This window comes from Lemur catta, chromosome 23 (genome assembly GCF_020740605.2).
Source record: "Lemur catta isolate mLemCat1 chromosome 23, mLemCat1.pri, whole genome shotgun sequence".
NCBI lineage: Eukaryota > Metazoa > Chordata > Mammalia > Primates > Lemuridae > Lemur > Lemur catta.
Window position 1 is genome coordinate 4,472,249 of NC_059150.1, and position 19,818 is coordinate 4,492,066.

Below are 19,818 nucleotides of genomic sequence, written 5' to 3' on the forward strand. Positions count from 1 at the left end.
GTCTTCATCCTTGTTATCTTCATGTTGAGTAGGCTGAGGAGGAACAGGAAGAGGAAGGGTTGGTCTTGCTGTCTCAAGAGTGGCGTAAGAGGAAGAAAATCTGCATATAAGTGGATCTGCACAGTTCAAACCCCTGTTGTTCAAGGGTCAACTGCAATACAAATTTAGCTTCCATTCTCGCCCCTGCTATGCCAAATGGTGACTATACTGGGGGAAAATAATAAATGAAAGGTTATGTGTGTCACTGATCTCAACTATAGCATTTGCTGCTGATATAGAACATGCTGTGTATATAGCTATAAATACATACATATGAACACATTGCATGTATATAAAAATTCTTCACACTTCTATCAGTGCTTACTGGATATTGGTAAAGGATTGAGTAGGCACTGTGATGAAACTTCACAGACCAGCTGGGAAAGATGCATTAATAGCCACAGGGGACAGGGTAAGGGAGCAATTCAGGAAAATGGAGAGGTTTAGCTAAAATTTGTCAGTCAGGAATTTTGGCATTTGAGACTGTTTTCATACTATGTATATATAATAGACGAACACTCCATTTCATAGTAGCAGTGTTAGAACAGCCAGGTGCCTGAAGGCACGCGGCACAGTTCCCCCAAGTGCATGCTACTACAGAACCGTATTTGGGTTTCCAGTTCCTCCACTTAAAAAATTGGTGCGTCCAAAGGAAAAGCCACGAATGGGTGGGAGAGAGCAGGTGTGAAAGATGAAGAACCATCAGCCACAATTCCAAGGCCTGGACCGAGACCAACTTGGGGAACAGGTTGCCAGACGAGGCCGTGGGGGGGTCCGGGAGGGGCGGCTTCCCTCCCGCCGGCAGAACCCTGGCGCTCCGCCACCTCCTCGGACTCTCGAGGCCGAACCAAGATGGCGCGCAGCCTCAAAGCGGCGCCCTTGTCACGTGCCGGGTCCGGAGCGCGCCGGGGGTGGGAGGCGTGGCCTCGGGAGAGGCGACCAGGCCCCGCCCTTGGGGGCGGGCCCGGGGCATCCGCGGGGGAGGGGGCGGGGCCTCGCGGCCGGGCGCTGGGGCGAGCGAGGCTGCAGCTCCCCGGCGCCGGCTCGGATCTCCAGGACGTGTCCGGCCGCCCGGGTCGGGGGCGGCGCCCGCTGCCGCCGAGCCCAGCCGCCCGGCCTTCGGCGAGTGCAGGCAGGTGAGCGCCCAGGGCCCGGACTGGGGGAAAGATGCCTCTTTTTCCCACGTCCAGCTCTCCTCGACAGTTTGGGGAGGGGTCTCTGCCTAGCGCGCTCTGGGAAACAGCCCGTCTTTGCTCGGGGCGCGTGGTCCCTGGCAGGCGTCGGGACTGCTCCCCCGCCGCCCCTCGCCGGCCTTTGCGGTGCCCTGTGCCCTTGGGGGTGAGGATGCGGGGCGATGCCCGGCGTGCGGGGAGGGCGTGGAGTTCGCCCTCGGCTCCATCGGCTTCGGGGGAGGGGGCCGAGCTGGCGAGTCTCCCGGTGGGAGCGGGGTGGACTGCGCCCCCGTTCCCCTCCAGGGGAGTCTGAGAAAAGCGCCTCCCGGCTCCCGGGCCGGCTCCGCTCCTCTGGGCACGCGCTCCTGAGGGGCTGAGGTCTTCGCGCTTCTTGGGGGTCTTGCTCCTTCCCGCGTGCCTCAGCACCCCTTGTTACCATCGCTAGCTCCCCATTCCTCGAACTGCCAGCCTCAGTCTGTGCCAGAGATGCCACCATCTCCGCAGTGCCAGGGCGGTGGGGTGGAAGGAGCGCGGCCAACCCGAGGCCTTGTGGGGGTGGGGGTGGGCGCAACAGGAAAGAGGGCTGGAATGGAGATTCCCGAACCGGGAGGGTGGGAGCGCGGAGCTGATTTACGTGCACGCAGTACGGATGTTTCCCAGCACAGATCTTGAGGTTGCGATGGTGGGTGGGCAGAGAGAGGTCAGCCTGGAGGACTTGGAAACGTGGTGTGGATGGTTTTCTTTGAGAAGGAGGGATCCAGGACAAGGTGCCACTAGGAGCTGATGTCACCTTTGAGGAGAGGTGTGCTGGTAGTTTCCATTAGGTGGTAGGGGAGTTGGGGCTGTTCTGCTCTTCTGTGCGGAAAGCAAGTGGTTAAGGAGGCTCTGCTTAGCATGGTGATCCATCCCCTCCTGTGTGATCTTAAGGGGCCCCTCCAGGAGCCAGGTTTCAGGGACTTCCCATAGTCCTTTCCAGAGTTGTTGGAGCTGTACCTAGTACTTTCAACAGCCAGCAAACATTTATTGGATACCTACTATATGCCAGATACTATGCAAGGTGCTAGGTCTTCTGAAGGCAATTTAGGGGCTGTGGAGCAGCTAAAAGATATAGGTAGTAGGCAAACATTGTTAGGTGTTCTGTTAACACCCTCCCCCATTTTGTTACATTGATATTGGATTAGAAAAAGAAAGAACTGTGTCCACATGCTTTCAAACAGCTGTTGGAACCAGATTCCAACCGAGCACCGGCTACCACTGTTAACTGGCCAGGTAGTCCCAGGGAAGCTGCCTTAGCAAAAGGGACAGCTTGAATGATTCCTCTTGGTTATTTTCTCAGCCTGAGGAGGCTTCCTGGGATAACTGGTATCTCAAAGTGATGAGATCATGAATAGCACAACGGTTACTGGGGGCCAAGAATGCACTAGACACTCTGCACAGTGGGAGACGCCATTTCTGGAAGATGGAAGTGTGTGGGGGAGGAGGGTGTGGAAGGGAATTCTCATCTAGTGGTGTCTGGGTGTGTGCTGCTGAGCATGGCATGATGTCAGAACCGTGCAGCGTATGAAGTCTGGCAGCTGGGTTGTAAAGGAGGGATTGGAGGGGCGGGGCAGGGCACGCAGGCTCCTGGGTCCCTAATCTGAGTTGATTGCTGAAGTCTTAGAGTTGGAAAGAGTTGTCAGGCATAGTTTGTAGGTCCTTCCTGAGCCTCCAAGGATAGCAGGGGTAGAGCTAGGTGAGAGGATGAGAAGTTGGGCTGTGGTGGTGATGAGGCAGGGGTGAAGGCTCAGGGGGCCCAGGGAGCTGGGTGCCAAGGGGGCTTGAATATATGGGGGAGCTAGCAGAGGCCTTTTAGTGCCCAGGGGTTCTTTAGGCCTTAATGTGGTGGGTTGGTAGGTGGGTTGCTGTAGAAACAAGGTGTGGTGACTGGGTGGTACAGAAGTGTGTGTGTGTGTGTGTGTGTGTGTGTGTGCACACGCACACACGTGTGCTGCTCGTGTGCATGCACTGGAGAGGAGCAGTGGAGAGGAGCAGGAGGACTGAGGGAGTGAAAGCTGCCCCGGAGTCTGGGTCCCAAGTAGGGAATTGGGAGAAATGGAGGGGAGGGAGTGGGGTCAGAGGGAGGAACGAGTGTGTATTGCAGCCACATGAAGTCACCATCTGTCCCCCTCTGGCCTGCTAGCTCACTGACCTATAATTAGCCCTGGAGGGCATACGGTGCTGGCTCACAGGAGCGTGGCACTTCGGGTGGCCGGCAGAGTAAAGAGTACTCAGAGGGGCCATGGGCCTTGGTGTACTCTCACAGGGGCTGCTTCTAGGGGACCCTCAGCATTTGCTGTAGTGGGAGGGGCCTGAGGGAACTGAGAATGTCAGGGGGCAGGGCTGGAGAGGGGAAGGAGCTCTAGGTGAGGATGGTGTGAGACTCCAGGGCTGGGCAGAGCCTGAGGACTCCCCTCTTGTCCTCACCTGGCCACTAGCTCACTGCACAAGGAGCACGATTGGTGCCCAGCTCGTTGCTCTGCCTTCAGAGAGGCTTGGGTGCCGCAGCCTCGGGGGCTCCCTCAGTGCCTTCTGTTTCCCCAGGTGAGGTCAGCTCTAGCGAGGAGCAGCTGCCTGCCTTTCAGCTGGGGGCTGAGAGGCCTTGGCTGGGGCTGCTTCTTTCTGAGAGAGCTGGAGGAGACATTGCCACCAGTTAATGCAATTGGTCATACTCCAAGTGGTGCTCAGCACTGACCTCCAGGCTGTGCCACAGACTGAATATGTGGCCACTTGCTGCTCGGTATGGCTCTTGAATGATTACTGTGTTTCTGCGTTCTCTCAAGTAGCCTGTGAACTTCCTGAGGGTTAAGATTGTATCTTACATGTCTTTTGTTTTCCTAACACTACTGGATTCATGGAAATCACTCAGTGATTGTCGGTTGAATTGAAGATGTCTGTCTTCTGGTCCCCTGGGTTTGATGAAGCAAGGCCTCCTTGCAACTAGAAATATTTAACCTGGAGCAGACAAGCCTCTGGGGACCCAGTACAGTGGTACTACGTCTCAGTGGGCCAATTAGATTCTACAGGCAGTAGATGAACTTAAATTTCCTAAATCTCTCATAAAACATGGTATATGGTAAACCCTGAACAATAATATGGATGTATAGATATAACACATGTATCTATAGTCTATATTGATTATATAAATATATAATATATATTATCATACAGTGATTTAAGAGAGTACATATGCACAATATAATTTTGTAATTAAGTGACAGATGAAGTAGCTGGCTTGCATTTAGAGGCATTTATTGCTTATTTTGCCAGCCAGTACAGTTGAATTCTCATAAATTAGATACATATCTGATGTGCCTTCATGGCCATTGTCTTCGGTTAGATAACTGTCATTTCAAAGGGGAGATAGGTTTCCATTCAATTTAAGAAAAAGCTTCCTTAGAACTATGAAGACTTCCTCATTTGGTAGTGAGCTCCTTGTTCCTGAAGGATGATTAAGTAAAGACTGAGCTGCCAGGGACTCTGTGGAAGGAACTCCCACACGGGGTGGGATGGGGGTGGGCACAGGATGGCAGAGGTACCACGCACATTCACTGTCCTGACTGCATGCACACGCACACGCATTCTTCTGACCACAGTCATGTGCAGTTGTGAGCCCTGACCTGTGCTTAGAACCACACATGTCCGTACGTTCCCAAGACTGTACACACCCGTTCACTCTCATGACATACTCTCAGGCCCTGTTCTTATGACCATAGTCTTACATTCTCTCTCTCCCTCTCTCTTCTTTTTTCATGATAACACGTACATACCACACATTCTCATGATCACACACACTCTCCATTGCATGAACACACATGACCTCCCTCCCCCCACATTCTCTTTTTCATCATTACACACACACGCACACACTTTTGTGATCACATACGCATGCAGTTTTTATGATGCCTACATTTCTCCCCGTGGTTCTGTGTTTTGGCCCTTTTATACCCTGGCAGCTGGCAGCACTCCAGATAGTCCTGCTTTCTGCTACCTGACGGCTCCCGAATCTCATAGGTTGATCTACTAGGGCAGTGACTTCTGAGCAGTTATTTGTTTTTTAACACCAGAGGACCTTGTTTAATTTGTGTCCCACACAGACCCCTAGTTTTGAAAGATTTTCATTCTCCAAATTTGCTACACATATTGCTTTGTTTCTTCTTTTGCAAATATGATTTGAGGACGTTTGTGTTAATTAATAGCTCTGATTAGCAGAAAATGGCTAGGGTTACTATACTTAGTGATGTAATTGTAGCAAACCTGTGTTTGTGTTCAATGGTACAACCTTGTGTCTTGGCTTGGGTAAACACGTGGTCTCTATTAGCCATTTGGAATGTGGAAAATAGCTGGAATTGCGAGGGCCCCGGTGTTGCTCGTGTGGCCTTCCCAGGTTTATTGCTCTGTCGCGTTGACGTGCTGCCTTCCTGAGAGAACGTGTGTTTATTTTAGCAGGTGCCTTCTGTAGACAATACTTCCACCTGGGATTTTCTAACCTGTTTTTAGACTTGGAACCCTTTTATAGAAGAAACCTTAATCAGATGTCTCATAAAACTGACAGATTTGGAGTTAATGGCATTAAAGTAAAGAAAAGGGAGTTTAGAGCCCTTTGAGTCTGTCACAGCTCTTCACCCTTTTTTTCACCCCAAGCCACCCCTATAGGTACTCTGTCATAGAGCCCAGTTTGCAAATCCCTGCCGTGACTTGAAGAGGTAGTTGTGATGGCTGTACTTTTGGTAGTTCAGAAAATGAACTATTTTTGTGGGAGGCCCAGAGCCCTGTAGCCCTCCCTTCCCCATTGGTCTTTGACATTAGTCCTCCTGGGGTAGTGCTGTTGAGGGTGACCATACTGCCAGGTGTGCAGGGACAGCCCTGGTTCACACCTGTGTTCTGGGGTGATTGTTAACAGTGCTTCTGTCCGCTCTCAGGAGGGTCCTGGTTTGGACAGTAAGTTGCATGTTCAGCCAAGTGATAGGCCGTGTCTTGGGGAGAGGTAGCCCACATCTGACTTCTGGGGAGCAGCTGGAGACATGGGCTTCACGGAGGCAGCCCCAGGGGGCCTGTTGGATAAGAAGATGCCTCCTCCCGTGTCCCCTGAGTGAGGCTGGGATGAGGGGGCTGAATGCCTGGGCTGGCAGCTGGTGCTCCCCTGTGCTTGGGCAGCGTGTGACACTCCTCAGACTGATGCGTGTCTGTCATGACCGCCTGTGAGAGCACCAGAGTGTGTTGTGTGTCATGCTCTTCACTTCCAAATTTGGGAACCTGAAGCAAGGAGAGGGCAAGTCTCACCACTGGTCTTGAAGGGCCCAGAGAACTGGATGCTTTTGAAGGGATTTGTGCCTAGCAGTGAGAAACTCTAAATGGCGCTTTTCCAAGAGTTTTTTCTCTGGGAATGGCTTCCTGTAGTCAGAATGGGTTTTTAATTTTCTTACTGTATTTAGAGTGGGCCCAGCCTTGAAGCACTTTGGGAGCCCAGGGTGCTAAGAGTTATGTAACAAGTGCCGCCGTTGCTGGGCACTGACCTCAGCGCTTGCTGCACGCTAACTCCAGTGATCCATGTGTGTTCGCTGTCTGCGGTGGGCGCTGTTACCGTCCCCATTTCACAGAGGGGGCAACTGAGGCTCAGAGAGATGAAGCATCTTCCCAGGGTCACTGGAGTGGTCCGTGGACACTCCAGCCTTCAGACCCATCAGCTGTTCCAGAGTCTGCGTTTCGGGATGGGGGAGACCCACCGAGCTCTCATGAAGCCTGTCTTCAGGGGGCAAGATAAATGAATATTCCTGGGGTGTTGAGCCATTTTTTCCTATTTTGGCATTTCTCTTCTTTGAAGTTGGTCAGGGATGGACTTGCCTGAAATGGCTGTCACACAGATCCGTTCAGTCCCATGTATGCGAGGACCCTGTGTTCGTACCCAGCGGTAAGGAGGATGTGGTTCTTGCCCTCGAGTGTACAGGTGAGATGATGGAAAGCCAGAGGAGTCCCACAAAGAGAGGTATAAAGAAAGGGCTGTGCTGGGTCAGCGGGAGGGCAGATCTCTCCCCCTGGAGGGAATCAGAAGAGGCTTCCTGGAGGAAGTGGTGTTTGAGATGAGCTTAGAAGGGTGATCTAAGTTCATTAGGCTGACATGAAAGAGAGATGAGAGGCGGGCCAGGCAGGCGAGGTGCTGGAAGAGCATGAGCGGTAGGTGGCCCTGGGGGCAGGCCAGTGAGCAGGGCTTGGGGGGCAGCAGGGGAAGAGGTGGGATTTGGCTTTTAGAGGAAAGGATGAGTGAGGGCCAGGCTTCTTGGGGTGGTGAGCTGGACAGGGAAGAAGGAGAAGCTTCCGGTAAGAGGAAGGAGAGGTGGGCAGCCTGAGTGCATGGACTTCAGTACCACTGTGGGGATGGCATCTGAAGACCCCGCAGGATAAGGGGAGCTGGGCTTGGGAGCGTGGTCTGGGGCGGGGAACTTGGTGTGGAGCTGGAGAGGGGCGAGGGGGAGCGGTAAGGGTGGGTGGTGGATGGGGCTTTCCCATGGGGAAGTGACGGCCTCAGGACCCCAATGGCTACTCTGCAGAGGCCTCCCCAGCCCTGAGGAAGACAGGTGGAGGGAGGGCTGAGGTAAGCTGCCATCACCCTGGTGAGGGTGCCAAAGGCCACGGCCCAGGTTCATGGGTTCCTTGGAGGAGCCACGATGCGTGGAGGAGGCATCTTCACTCTCCCTCTTCCGCCATCCCCTACCTCTCTTTGGAGTCAGATAGGCTCATTGAATCCCAGCTCTCCCTTTTACTAGCTGTGTAGTCTTGGTTACATAACACTGAGTCTTGGTTTGCATATCTGTGAAATGGGCAGAAGAATCACATCTTCCTCACAAGGAATTGTGAGGATTAAAATAAGTGAATACATGTCACCTGACAACACAGCACATGGTAAATAGTGAACAAATCATAACCATCATTTCCCTCCCCGTTTCCTCAGACCTTCACCCTTCCTCCAATCCGGCAGGTGTGTGACCCTCCTCTTTTACCTGAAGGAGCTCCCACCCTGAGGCTCCCTCTCGCCCGGCTCGTGGCCCCCTCGGACTAGAGCTCAGCTCCTGGCAGCTCTGCCCGGGCCTGTGGCTCCACGGGGCTGGCAGCCCTGCGCTTGCCGAGCCCTCAGCGGGTGGGGCCGCCATCTGGCAGGGCGGGCGGGAGCCAGGCCCTTGTGCGTGGCCGGCCAGAGCATCACACTCGATGCCCGTCCCTCCTGCTCAGTAGGGAAAGGTGGGGTGACTTCTGGGAAGCCAAAGAGACCCCGAGCTTGCCTGTCCGTGTTTATGAAGGCCAGAGGCCTACTTTTCGCCCAGCCCTTCCCTCCGCACACGCGCTCACACCCACGCCCTCCCGAGCCCTCTTCCGCCGTTCCCAGCCTGCCCACACTCCTCCCCGGCAAAGCCCCTCGCCAATGCTTGCTGTGGGGACGGCAGCTTTCGCCTCTGAATCAGGACCTGTGAGTGTTACTTAGAAATTGTGCGGGAGCTGAGGAGGCTTCTGTTAGGCTGAGATGATAATTGCACTATTTAAAGGTGGCCCTGGAGCCAGAAGGAGCCAGAAGGAGCCAGGTGTCCCGGTGCGGCTGTCCTAGGGCTCCCTTCTGCTCACCGTGCTTGTGCCGGGGGTGGGGGCAGGGCAGAAGGTCCTGGACAGCCATCTCAGGGGCATCTGCCTGGTAGCCCTGTCTGGGCTCATCTTCAAGCCAGCTCTACGTGGTGCCATTTGGCCAGAGGAAGTGGAGTTGCTACCTGGCACCTGGTTTGGAGGGAGGCCGGGAGAGGGCTGGCTGCACCAAAGCCAGCTTCTCGGTTGCTAAAATGACCAGGAGGATTGGGGGTGGGGGGTTGGGCAAGTTGGACCAAATAGCCAGTACCCCCCAGTGGGCGGCGTGAGGTCCTATTCGTCCCCCCTGAGAACTTCTCCAGCCCCTTCCCTGTGAAGAGGTCTGAACACTCCTCCCACAGGCTCCCGGCACGAAGGTGATTCATACCCCGCACCATCACCGGGAGCGTTCTACTTTTCAAAGCTCTGCTGCTCCGTGATCTCGTTCCTCTAAGGTGGGCAGAACAAGGGTTGTGGGTTTCATCTTGTAGCAGAGGTCTCAGTAGAGGGTGACAAGCCCAAGGTCACTTAGCTGGTCTGTGACAGAACTGTAACCCAGATCTCCTAAGTCCCAGCTCTGGGCTTCCTCCTTTGTACGACACTGCAGGCTGCCTGGGGGTCCGCTGGGCCGAAGCCATTCCTGGGGTCCCTGAGCTCCTGACCGCACTGTGTTCTTCTTCCGAGGGCAGCCTCTGCCACAGGGACCCCCCTCCCCGGCCTGCTCTCCTCTTTGGCCTCTCATGTCTTCTTGGTGTATGTGGAGGGGGTGGGTCATGGAGCTTGGAGAGGTATGACGGGGCCATGTGGCCGTTCAGCCTCACGGCATTCGTGGTAGAGGGGCTGGGTACAGTGGGTGGGAGAATGGGAGGAATGGCCGTTGGCAGCGTCAGTGAGATGGCAGCTCTGGCCGGACTGGGACAGCAGCCCTCCGCTCCGCACGCAGCCGCTCCGAGGGACAGGGAGGCGAGTGCAGGCCGCCCTGGCAGCAGCAGTGTGGGGGAAGGCAGTGTGCACACCAGCCTTCAACCTTTTGCTTCTGTAGCCCTTTGCAACCCTGCCCTCCACAGTGGCTGTCTGGCTTGGGGACAGGATCCCCTTGATCAGAGTTTGTGTCCCATTTCTGTGTCTGGGAGTGTGTGTGGCCATGTGTGTATATGTCCTAGGTCTCCATGTTCCTGTGTCTGCCTGGGTGTGCAAATGTGTGTATGTGTTGCATGCCCACATGCATGCTTGAATCACTGGGCACTGGGTCCCTCTGAGAATGGCTGTGGGTGTGAGCCACAGAGTTTTCAAGCTGGTGCTCTAACTGTCATCGGATCCATTCCCCACATTCCTCCCCAGCCTCCCTCTTACTGCCCCCCATTTCTGTGTGGATCATCGGTACTCTAGGGGAGGGGTTCAGGAGGAAGAGGCCTGGCCCTTCTTTGTTACCCCTGCCGGGTTCAGTCCTGCCACAGGCCTGCCCAGGGTCTGGCCTCTCAGCTCACTCTGGGTCCTGATGCCCTTGTCCACCCTGATCCTCCCAATCTGCCTATTGTTCCCACTCGTGAGGGGTGGACAGGAGGCTTTCCTGCGTCTCCCATAAGAGAAGGGAGAGGGGAAGGAAGGAAAGTGCCATTTATGACCACCTCCAGTGTGCCTGTCGCTGTGCTGGGGGCTTCACTCTTCTCTCCTGCAACTGGGAGCTCTGAAGACAGTGCCCTCTGAAAACTAATTAAGGTGGTGGCTTTCTAATAGTGGGCAGGGAGGTTGGAAGCTCATGGTAGGCAGAGAAATCCCTAGCTGCCTGCTGCCTTCCTCAGTACAGCTGCCTTTGCTCTGACCACTGGGCTTCCCTGTGCGAGGCTTAAGGCATCACTAGAGCCAGGCTGAGTGCACGCTAACTGCCCTAGCTGGTGACATCTGGCAGTGCCAGCAATGGGGAATGACACTCAGGGAGCAGATTCCTATCCATGGGCAGGGGACCCCACACACCCCTCACCCCCACATCAACCCTGGGTTCCTTTCCATCGTTCAGTTCCTGCCCCAGTGCAGAGGTGGTAGGCTGAGTTCAGAGTCCAAGCCTGCTGACCGCCAGGCCTGCATGCCATCCTCCTTGGCAGGTTTCAGAAGTGGGGAATGACTTGAGCCAGCACCTCCTCCCTGAATTATGGGCATTGTAGCAGGTCAGGGCTCTCTGCCTGCCCCAGTGCCCAGCCTGTGCCTCTCCAAGGCCTTAGCCGTGTTGTGCCAGTGGTCAGGGCAGGAACTACTCTACCTCTGTTTCCTATGACCCCCGGAGTCCAACTTTTGGGACTCACACCCACTCATAGCGCTTTAACCCCTCTGCACTTGTCTTGGCTTGAGTGTGGGGAAAAGGCTGTGAGGGGAGGGGCCAGAGACCCTATTTTCTCCCCTCCCACCCCCAGGTCTCAGGACTCTGGGCAGCCTGCCGGCTGCTCCCCTACCGCTGACTGAATCATTTCTATATTTGGCCAGCGAGCCACGTGGGTGGGGAACCACTGCCACTGCGGCTGCACTTCTGACAGCGGGGGGAAGGCAGAGGCTGGGCAGTGGGCATGTGCATTCCTTGGGAGAACTAAGGAGGCGCCATCAGAATCAGCAAGCCTGGAGAAGGGACATGCGCCAACACTGCCACACCTCCCTCTCTACCCCCATGTGCTAGTTTAGGTCCTGTCCCCCCTGCGTCACCCCCTCCCCTGATGCCCTTCTCCATGCAGCCAGTCCTCACAGCAGTCTCTTTTCCCACAGACCACACTGCCCTCCAGAAACGATGGGTGTCGCTAGACCCAGCTGGGACTCTGCCAGGCTCCAGAGCTCAGTCTAAGAGAAGGGCCGTCTTCTAGCCCTGCTCTCCCTGCCTGTCATGGCCACGCTCCGCTGCTGCCTGCTTGTTTGGGAACACAGGGCGCCCAGCCCCAGCCCTGAGACGTTAAGCCAGGCCTTCTGGCTCCCTGTCACGGGGGCACCCCAGGCCTCAGGCCCCTTTCAGAGCAAGAGCAACTGATGACATGGGAGAAGCCCCTGCCCACCTGTCCACTCACCTGGCACTGCCCACTCTGAGACCCATGCACTGGGTTCCCCTGGAGGTGCCAACCCTGTGAGTCCCTCCCCTGTTCCCTGACGCTGAGGAGGCCCTGCCTACCCCCACCATGTGTGAAGTGATGCCCACAATCAACGAGGGGGACCCCCTGGGGCCTCCCCATGGCGCCGATGCTGACGCCAACTTTGAGCAGCTGATGGTGAACATGCTGGATGAGCGGGAGAAGTTGCTGGAATCCCTTCGGGAGAGTCAGGAGACCTTGGCGGCCACACAGAGCCGGCTCCAGGATGCCCTGCATGAGCGGGACCAGCTCCAGCGCCACCTTAACTCCGCCCTCCCCCAGGTAAGGCCTAATGGTCTGCAGCTCCCTCCTCCCCTCCTCCTCCCCTGGCCTCGCTAGATCCAACAGCCTCCGGCTCATCTGCATCTATTTGCACATCTACGGTTAGAATTCACAGAGCATTTACTCTCCTTGTCTTCCTACTTAAATCCTTTCCCTGTCACTCCCAAGCTCCTCTGCCTGGAATTGGCTTCCCCTGGAGAAATGGTTGGAATTTGATGCAGGAAGAAAACCCCTAAGTGCCACCTGCAGTGAGCCCAGCCAGCCAGTAGGTGGCACCGTAGACTGGCAAGAAACCGCATCCCTGCCTGCTCCTCCCAGCGCCCTGCTGTTGGCGGTGGCGGGTGGAAAGTCCCAGAAAGGGAGGTGGGAGAAGCCTTGGAGATCACCTCGTCCTGCTCCCTTGTTGCACAGATGAAAAAAGCAAGAGGCATCACGTAGAAAAGTGTAGGCAGAGCTGAGTCTAGGAGCCAGGTGTCCCGACACCCTTTCTGATGCCCCTTGGCAGCATGCTCCTAGCTAGGATGTAGTCACCATTTATTGTGCATTTTCTGTGTACTAAGCGCTTTGTGTGGATTAGCTTTCTAAATTCTCACCACCGCTTTGCAGAGGATGAAACTAAGGTGTGGGGAGATTAATAAGTTGCGCATGATGGTCCAGGTATGTGGTGGAGCCAGGAATTGAACCCGGGGGCTGTGTGACCCCAGAGGCTAAGGGCTCCACCGAGCCCCTGCACTGCACGGGCCTGGAGGCCTCTACTGCTTCTTACCTACCCTTTGGTAGATATTCCAGGCAAGACACATGCTCTGAGGAGGAGAAGGGAGCAGGAACCTGGGTCGTCGGGTGTGAACTCTGCCTGGTAACCGGGCACAGGGAGCAGGGGGTTTGTCTGTCTGTGAGCGCAGTACCCACAGCAACTGTGTGAACGTCAGAGAGATGCGTATCCCAAACCAGGCACCGGCCATACTGCATAGCCTCCCCCAACCCCAGCAGCACCTCATGCCTGGTGGGGGGTCCGGCCAGGGCTAGGGGAGGCAGCCCTGAGGAGCCAGACAGCTCGGGCCTCAGCAGCAGACCCCTGGCCCAGGGTGGGAAGAAGAACCAGGGTTGGGCCTGGTGGGTGAGTTTCCTGCCCAGGGCTCAGGAGTGATGCTTTACTGATAAAAATGTGGAGCCCTGGTGAAGAAGTGGGTTGGGCCGATGGGCCCCTCCTACCTCGTTGTGCAGGAGGCCCTGAACCTGCCCTGGAGTGAATGAGCTAGTCCCTACCCACAAGGAGCTCAGAGACTAGAAAGGAGACACACAAGAACCCACGTGACTGGGAGAGAATGTAGAAGAAGATAAGGGAGGCCTGAAAGGGTTGTTGAGAACAATATCAGTGATAAAAATAGCCATCTTTGATGGGCTTGGGCTAAGAGCTTTCAATATATTGCCTCATTTAATCCTTATAGCAACTCCTGGAGGGAGGACTGTTACCTCTATCTTACAGATCACAGAACGAGGTTCAGAGAGATTAGGTACCTTGTCCAAGGTCACACAGCTAAGGAGGGCAGAGCTGAGATTTGATCCGAGGCTTACCTGACTTCCTGCACTGGAAGCTTCGTGAAGGCAGGGTTGTGTCTTTCTTGTCGCTGTATCCGCAGTGACCAGCATGGGACCTGGTACATGATAGGTGCTTATGGATATTGTGGTTGAACAATGGACTCCCAAGTTGGTGCTCTTAACCACTGTCCTGAGCAGATTGCAGGAGAGGGAGAGAGCCTTTCACTGGGGAGTCTGGAAAGCTCCCAGGGAGGCTGTAGCCTTTGAGATGGGCTTTGAAAGATGAATATGATCCCATCAGGTGGTGACAGAGGGTAGGGAGGGAGCCCACTGAGCAAAGGTGTGGCATAAGGAAGGCTTGCTGGCATTTAGAAACAGTGAGTGACCCCGGGTACCTGGGTCTTAGGGTGTATGGAAAGGAACCAGGAGAGAGCAGTTTGAACACCAGCATAAGAAATCTGTATGTGTAGACAGTGTTGTGTTGAGGAGATTATCCTGGCAGCAGTGTGTCAGATAGGTGAGAGGTGGGGGAGGGGGGACAGGTGTTCTGAGGTGGGGAGACAAGGCAGCCACTGAGCTTGAGGCCAGGGCAGGGCAGAGCACCAGCCCTTTGGTGGTGGTGTCCAGGTGTAGGGCTGGGGGCCATGCCACCGAGCCCCGTCTCTGGACACAAGCATGGATACATGTGTGCATGTGTGTGCGTGTACGCATGCACGTGTACATGCACATGTGTGCATGCATGTGTGCAAGCTGAGGGTGAAGCAGCATCAGGCCCAGGCCTTGGCTTCCAGAGTATGAGATACTTGACCACCATTGGCCGTGGCCTTGATAGAAAGGCAGTAATTAAGGAATAGGGTCATAGGTTCATGGTTTCTTATGCTCTGGCATCTCTGGTCCCTTGTCCCTTCCTACAACCCTTCTAGCCCCTTTTGCCTGATCTGGAGCGATAAGAGGGGATTGCTTTGGGAATTCTTCCTTTGCTCATGAATCCTTGGTGTGAGGGAGGCTGCAGCCTGTTCAGTTACTCTCAGACCTTGGGCATCCTCAGAATTTGGGCCACTCATCTGAAAACCTTTCTGGAATGAGGTGATATTTAATTAAATGAATAAGAATATGATGAACCTGAAACTGTGGGGCCAGTCTCTCACCCCTGTATGCTCATCCTGATAGAGGAGCGTGGGCTGGAAATGCCTCTGAACATGTCTGGGCCTGGGAGTGTGGAAATGGGTCCCCCTAGAAGGGATACTTGGTGCGTGGATACTCGGAAAAGCCAGGGTAAGTGCCTTGGCAACAGGTGCTGGGACGCAGCCCTCTCTTGGTTGAGTGGGGCTCCCAGGAAGCCAGGGCTGAAGCCACGTGTGCACTTGATTGGGCAGGTCTGCTGGCTCTCTTGCTCCTATGTGGGTGTGTCCTTCAATCGCTGATTTCACTCTCCACCTGCAGCTTGCAATGCCCGGGGAGGGGCTGGAAGAGAACTCCCTGGGGCACTCACTCACACATTGTCTTCAAAACCCCGTTCTCCTCCCTCGCTGATGGCTATCGGTTTCCATCAGGTTCTGTTTGGACCTTACTCTGCTAAACCAGGGGCAGAACTCCCCACCATCAGTTTCCAAAGGAAAATGTTGTTGAATTGCTGGGGAAATGGAAACGCCAAGTGGGAGGGAAGACATGGTCTGGTCAAACTGGTGGCTGGGGTGGGGGGGAAGCGGCTGCAGAGCAAACTGAGTGACTTTCTCACTCTCCTGTCCAGCTCTGTCCCCTTGGGTCCTAACGCACGCTTGGAATGCAGGGAGGGTCCACAGACACGGACCCGCTGGGGAGCACATGCTAGTCGCAGGTTTGCTGCCCTGCGGTGTGGTGGAAGCAAGGGACAAGTGACAGGCTCCCACCCTGACCTGAGCGTGCAGGATGCTGCGGAGGAGCTGAATCCCCAAGTACTGAGGGGTCTTGGGGGTTTTCAGGAATTTGCCACCTTAACCCGGGAGCTGAGCATGTGTCGGGAGCAGCTTCTAGAGCGGGAGGAAGAGATATCAGAGCTGAAAGCAGAACGGAATAACACAAGGGTGAGTGGGGAAGACCTGGTGTGTGTGTGGGGGGGGTTGGGTATGAGCACCAGGACCCAGAGAGCAGGAAGGGCGGGGGCCAGGCGCAGCCCCAGCCCCAGCCCCAGCCCCATCCTCACCTGTTCTGCCTCCCACCCTAGAGGGGTAGTCACATCATTTCACCACCAGTGCTGGCCTTTTCACCTGTCGTTGCTGGGTCATGGAAAGGTCGGGGTCCTGGGGGAGAGGCAGGGCAGCGGCTATGTACCAGTATGGGTGGCTTTCGGCGTTTAACAGGGGCAGGGCTGTACTTGTGTCTGTGTGATCATGTGGGCCCCTGGGGCGCATGCTCACAACCCTCCTTCTCATCTCCCCTGTCCCCCTGTCCCCTGCCAGCTGCTTCTAGAACATCTGGAGTGCCTGGTGTCCCGCCACGAGCGGTCACTGCGGATGACAGTAGTGAAGCGCCAGGCCCAGTCGCCCTCAGGGGTCTCCAGTGAGGTGGAGGTGCTGAAGGCCCTCAAGTCACTGTTTGAGCACCACAAGGCCCTGGATGAGAAGGTGCCCACCTCCTCCCAGCCCCCGTCCAGCCAGGCTTCCCTGGAGCCGCGGCGTTTCCCTTCTCTGAGGTCCCTCGTGCAGTGTTTAGGGAAAACTGCCTTCTGCCTTCGAACCCGGCTCACTCCTACCACCGGCCTAATTTCAAGGTCCCCTGTTAGGTCCCTTCCCACAAATCTGCCTCTTGGCAGGCCCTTCACTTTCCCCAATGCCCGGCAGTGTAGACCACGCCCAGGCTCTTCCAGCCTGAGTCCGGTGGGGTTCCCCTTTCTTCCCCCACCTCCCCTTTCCTCGGGCAGGTGCGAGAGCGGCTCCGGGCAGCACTGGAGCGAGTCACCACCTTGGAGGAGCAGCTGGCAGGTGCCCACCAGCAGGTAAGCTGCCTGCCCACGCTCGGTCTACAGACTGCAGCTCCTGGAAGCCCAGGCTGGTTTGCCACTGTGCCCCCCTCTGTTCCTCCTCGGATTTCTCCCCAACTGTGGCTGGAGACTGCAAGCGAAGGCTAGGCTGGACACCTCTTTCTAGGAGGCAGGGGACTTGGAAGGGTCTGGAATGTATGGGAGGTTTTCTTCTCTGTGACTCATTGCCCTGGGGGCTGTGCCCCACAGGTGTCTGCCTTGCAGCAGGGGGCAGGGGTGCGGGACGGAGCGGCAGAAGAGGAGGGGACCGTGGAGCTGGGGCCGAAACGCCTGTGGAAGGTGAGTCCCCAGGCGCTGTGTAGCAGGGGCCTGGGTTCTTTCAGGTGGGGGTGGGAGGCCCTGCCCTGCCTTCATTCAACAGAGTAACTGCTTGAATTAAATTTGGGGCTTTCTCCAATATTCCCAATTCTCTTTCCTGCTTTCCCCTACCCCATCTGCAAAGAAATCTGCAGATTTTTGTCTTAGTGCCCAGTATACTGCTAGGCACTTCGCATGCATGTCCACTTGAATTGTGCCATCTACCTTGTGTGGCAGCATCAGGCAAGATTCCTCCTCTCTCTGAGCCTTGGTTTCCCTAATCACGCCCCTTTCTGGGTTACAATAGCAGGTGAAACTAGAAACTTGATTTTCAAGAGATACGCAGGACAGCAAGGGTGTTTGGCCGTTGTCAGGAGGGAGCTCCTGGGGCCCGGAGGAAGGAGGCGACCTGAAGCTGTGCTCTGACACAGCTGTGATCTGCATCCCTCCTCCCACCCCCTGGGGCAGGGCAAGGGTGTGGGATGCCCTGGGTCCCCAAGACTGACCGATAGCTCGCTGTCCCTGGAGGATGAGGCGGGCCGGGTGGAGGAGCTGCAAGAGCTCCTGGAGAAGCAGAACTTTGAGTTGAGCCAGGCCCGGGAACGACTGGTCACCCTGACAGCATCCGTGGCTGAACTTGAGGAGGACCTGGGCACGGCCCGCCGGGACCTCATCAAGTCGGAGGAGCTGAGCAGCAAGCACCAGCGGGATCTCCGGGAGGTGCGCCAGGGTCGGGCCTGTTCCCGCTGGCCCCATCCTGCTGGGGCAGGTGTTTGGCACTTGGAGGGTACGGAGGGTGGGCCAGGCAAGGGCTGGGGAGGGTAAGACTGAACACCTGCCGAGGTCCAGTGTGAGAGGAGTTGTGGGAAGGGAGGGTCAAGGCCAGAGACTGACAGGGGAGCACAGATCATGCCCCTTCCTGGGTACAGCCGGGCAGGTGTTGGTGGGGAGGTGCAGACGGGATAGGAGCAGGGAAAGGCTGGTGACCTTCCCTCTTCCCTCCTCTGCCACCTAGGCTCTGGCCCAGAAGGATGACATGGAGGAGCGAATCACCACGCTGGAGAAGCGCTACCTGGCTGCTCAGCGCGAGGCCACATCCATCCATGACCTCAATGACAAACTGGAGAATGAGCTGGCCAACAAGGAGTCCCTGCACCGCCAGGTAACTCCTCCAGACGGGGTGGGGGTGGGCATTGTCCTTAACCCCAGAGATCCTCATGATTGGGCCAGAACCTTCCCCTGGTGGCCTGGGAGGCCCTGAGGTCCCGCAGGTCACCTTTGGAAAGGGGAAGTCAGGCATTTTGGGTAGCCAGGAACCAAGGTTGTCCCTTGCTGCTTCTGACCTGTTATCTGCTCTGTGCTGAGGCCGGGGTGGGCGTGGCGCTTCAGCACTCCCTCCTGAATCATCTCACCACCCCCGCGTTGTTAGTGTGAGGAGAAGGCTCGACACCTGCAGGAGCTGCTGGAGGTGGCGGAGCAGAAGCTGCAGCAGACGATGCGCAGGGCGGAGACGCTGCCAGAGGTAGAGGCTGAGCTGGCCCAGAGAATTGCAGCCCTCACCAAGGCAAGTGGGCCAGGGGCCTGGGGCCTGGCCTGCCTCTGTCCCCATATCCTGAACTCCTGGGGAGCCTGGCAGGGGACGGAGGGGGTGGGAGGCACACTGGGCTGGGAGCCAGAAGACTGATTCTGGCTGAGTGACTCCAGGAAGCACACCACCACGTGTCTGTCAGCCAGGAGAGTAATCCCCACCTTCATCACCCCACGGGGATGTGACAATCCTGTAAGAAGGGGTGTGAAAGTACTTCAAGGAGGAGAAGAGACTATGCAGATGCAAAGTATTGTTATTGTCATTTACATCATTGTGGTTAATACTTTCTTTTGTTTGTGGCTGGAGTGGAGGGATTAGGACTTTCCTCTCTGGAAAGATGAAACCCGAGAGGATATAATGTTCTGTCTGTACATCCATGAAGGGGTGGGGGTGGGAGTTTAGGTTAAGCATGTCTTTCTTTACCAAATTGAAGCATTGTAGATCTAGAGACCACCCGACTGCCTGAAGGCTGCAGCTTTAGGCTGAGTAAAAGGGAATATCATTTTGCCTAATGGGTAGTTAACTTTATGGAACAGTAATTCCTGAGAGGTGTGCTGGCTGAAAACGTAATAGGTTCTGGAAGAGCTAGGTAAATACATTGACTTAGACATGTGGTGGGTTAATCAAAAGAACTTTGGAGCATTTTCAGCTGGTCAGAGACTTTCAGGGGGCCTGACGTGGCACCACTGGGGCTACCCCTGAACCCATGGACAGAAAGAAGCCCGTGCCAGTAAGCACCAGGCCCCAGGGTCCCTGAAGGATAGAGGCTGGCCAGCGGCCAGTGCGGCAGCTCCAGTGCTGTGGGGCTGGAACCTGCAGCCTGGCTGTGCCGCAGTAGACCCAGGACCAAGTCTGCTTCTGCCACCGACTGGCTCTGTGACCTGGGAAGAGTCACCCCCTCCCTAACCAGGTCTGAATGTCCTAATCTCTGTGCTGGTGGAGTTGAGAGTGGGGGTCTCTGAGGTCTGTCCAGCCTCTAGGAGTGAAGTGCTGGGTTTGAATTACAGCAGAGGAGGTTACCTGTGGGACGCCGAGCAGTCGGCTTTGGTGTCTCCCAAAACCTGACAAGAAGGGAGGGGCTGAAGTGATTAGTACGTTCAAATGAGTCATAGCAGGAGGATTTTAAGGAAGGAT

The 19,818-nt window shown here is 55.8% G+C and overlaps 1 protein-coding gene across 1 annotated transcript in view; it reads left to right on the plus strand.

Moving 5' to 3' along the window:
• The first annotated feature begins 1,066 nt into the window (after positions 1–1,066).
• The window catches only part of PPFIA4 (PTPRF interacting protein alpha 4), a 47,822-nt gene continuing 29,070 nt past the window's right edge, over positions 1,067–19,818 (plus strand). The window contains exons 1-9 of the mRNA XM_045536276.1: positions 1,067–1,175; positions 11,607–12,241; positions 15,742–15,843; positions 16,219–16,383; positions 16,680–16,754; positions 16,989–17,078; positions 17,625–17,816; positions 18,112–18,258; positions 18,526–18,660. Coding sequence (XP_045392232.1) covers positions 12,008–12,241; positions 15,742–15,843; positions 16,219–16,383; positions 16,680–16,754; positions 16,989–17,078; positions 17,625–17,816; positions 18,112–18,258; positions 18,526–18,660 — 1,140 coding nt within the window. The 5' untranslated portion in view covers positions 1,067–1,175; positions 11,607–12,007. The remainder of the gene's footprint in view (positions 1,176–11,606; positions 12,242–15,741; positions 15,844–16,218; positions 16,384–16,679; positions 16,755–16,988; positions 17,079–17,624; positions 17,817–18,111; positions 18,259–18,525; positions 18,661–19,818) is intronic.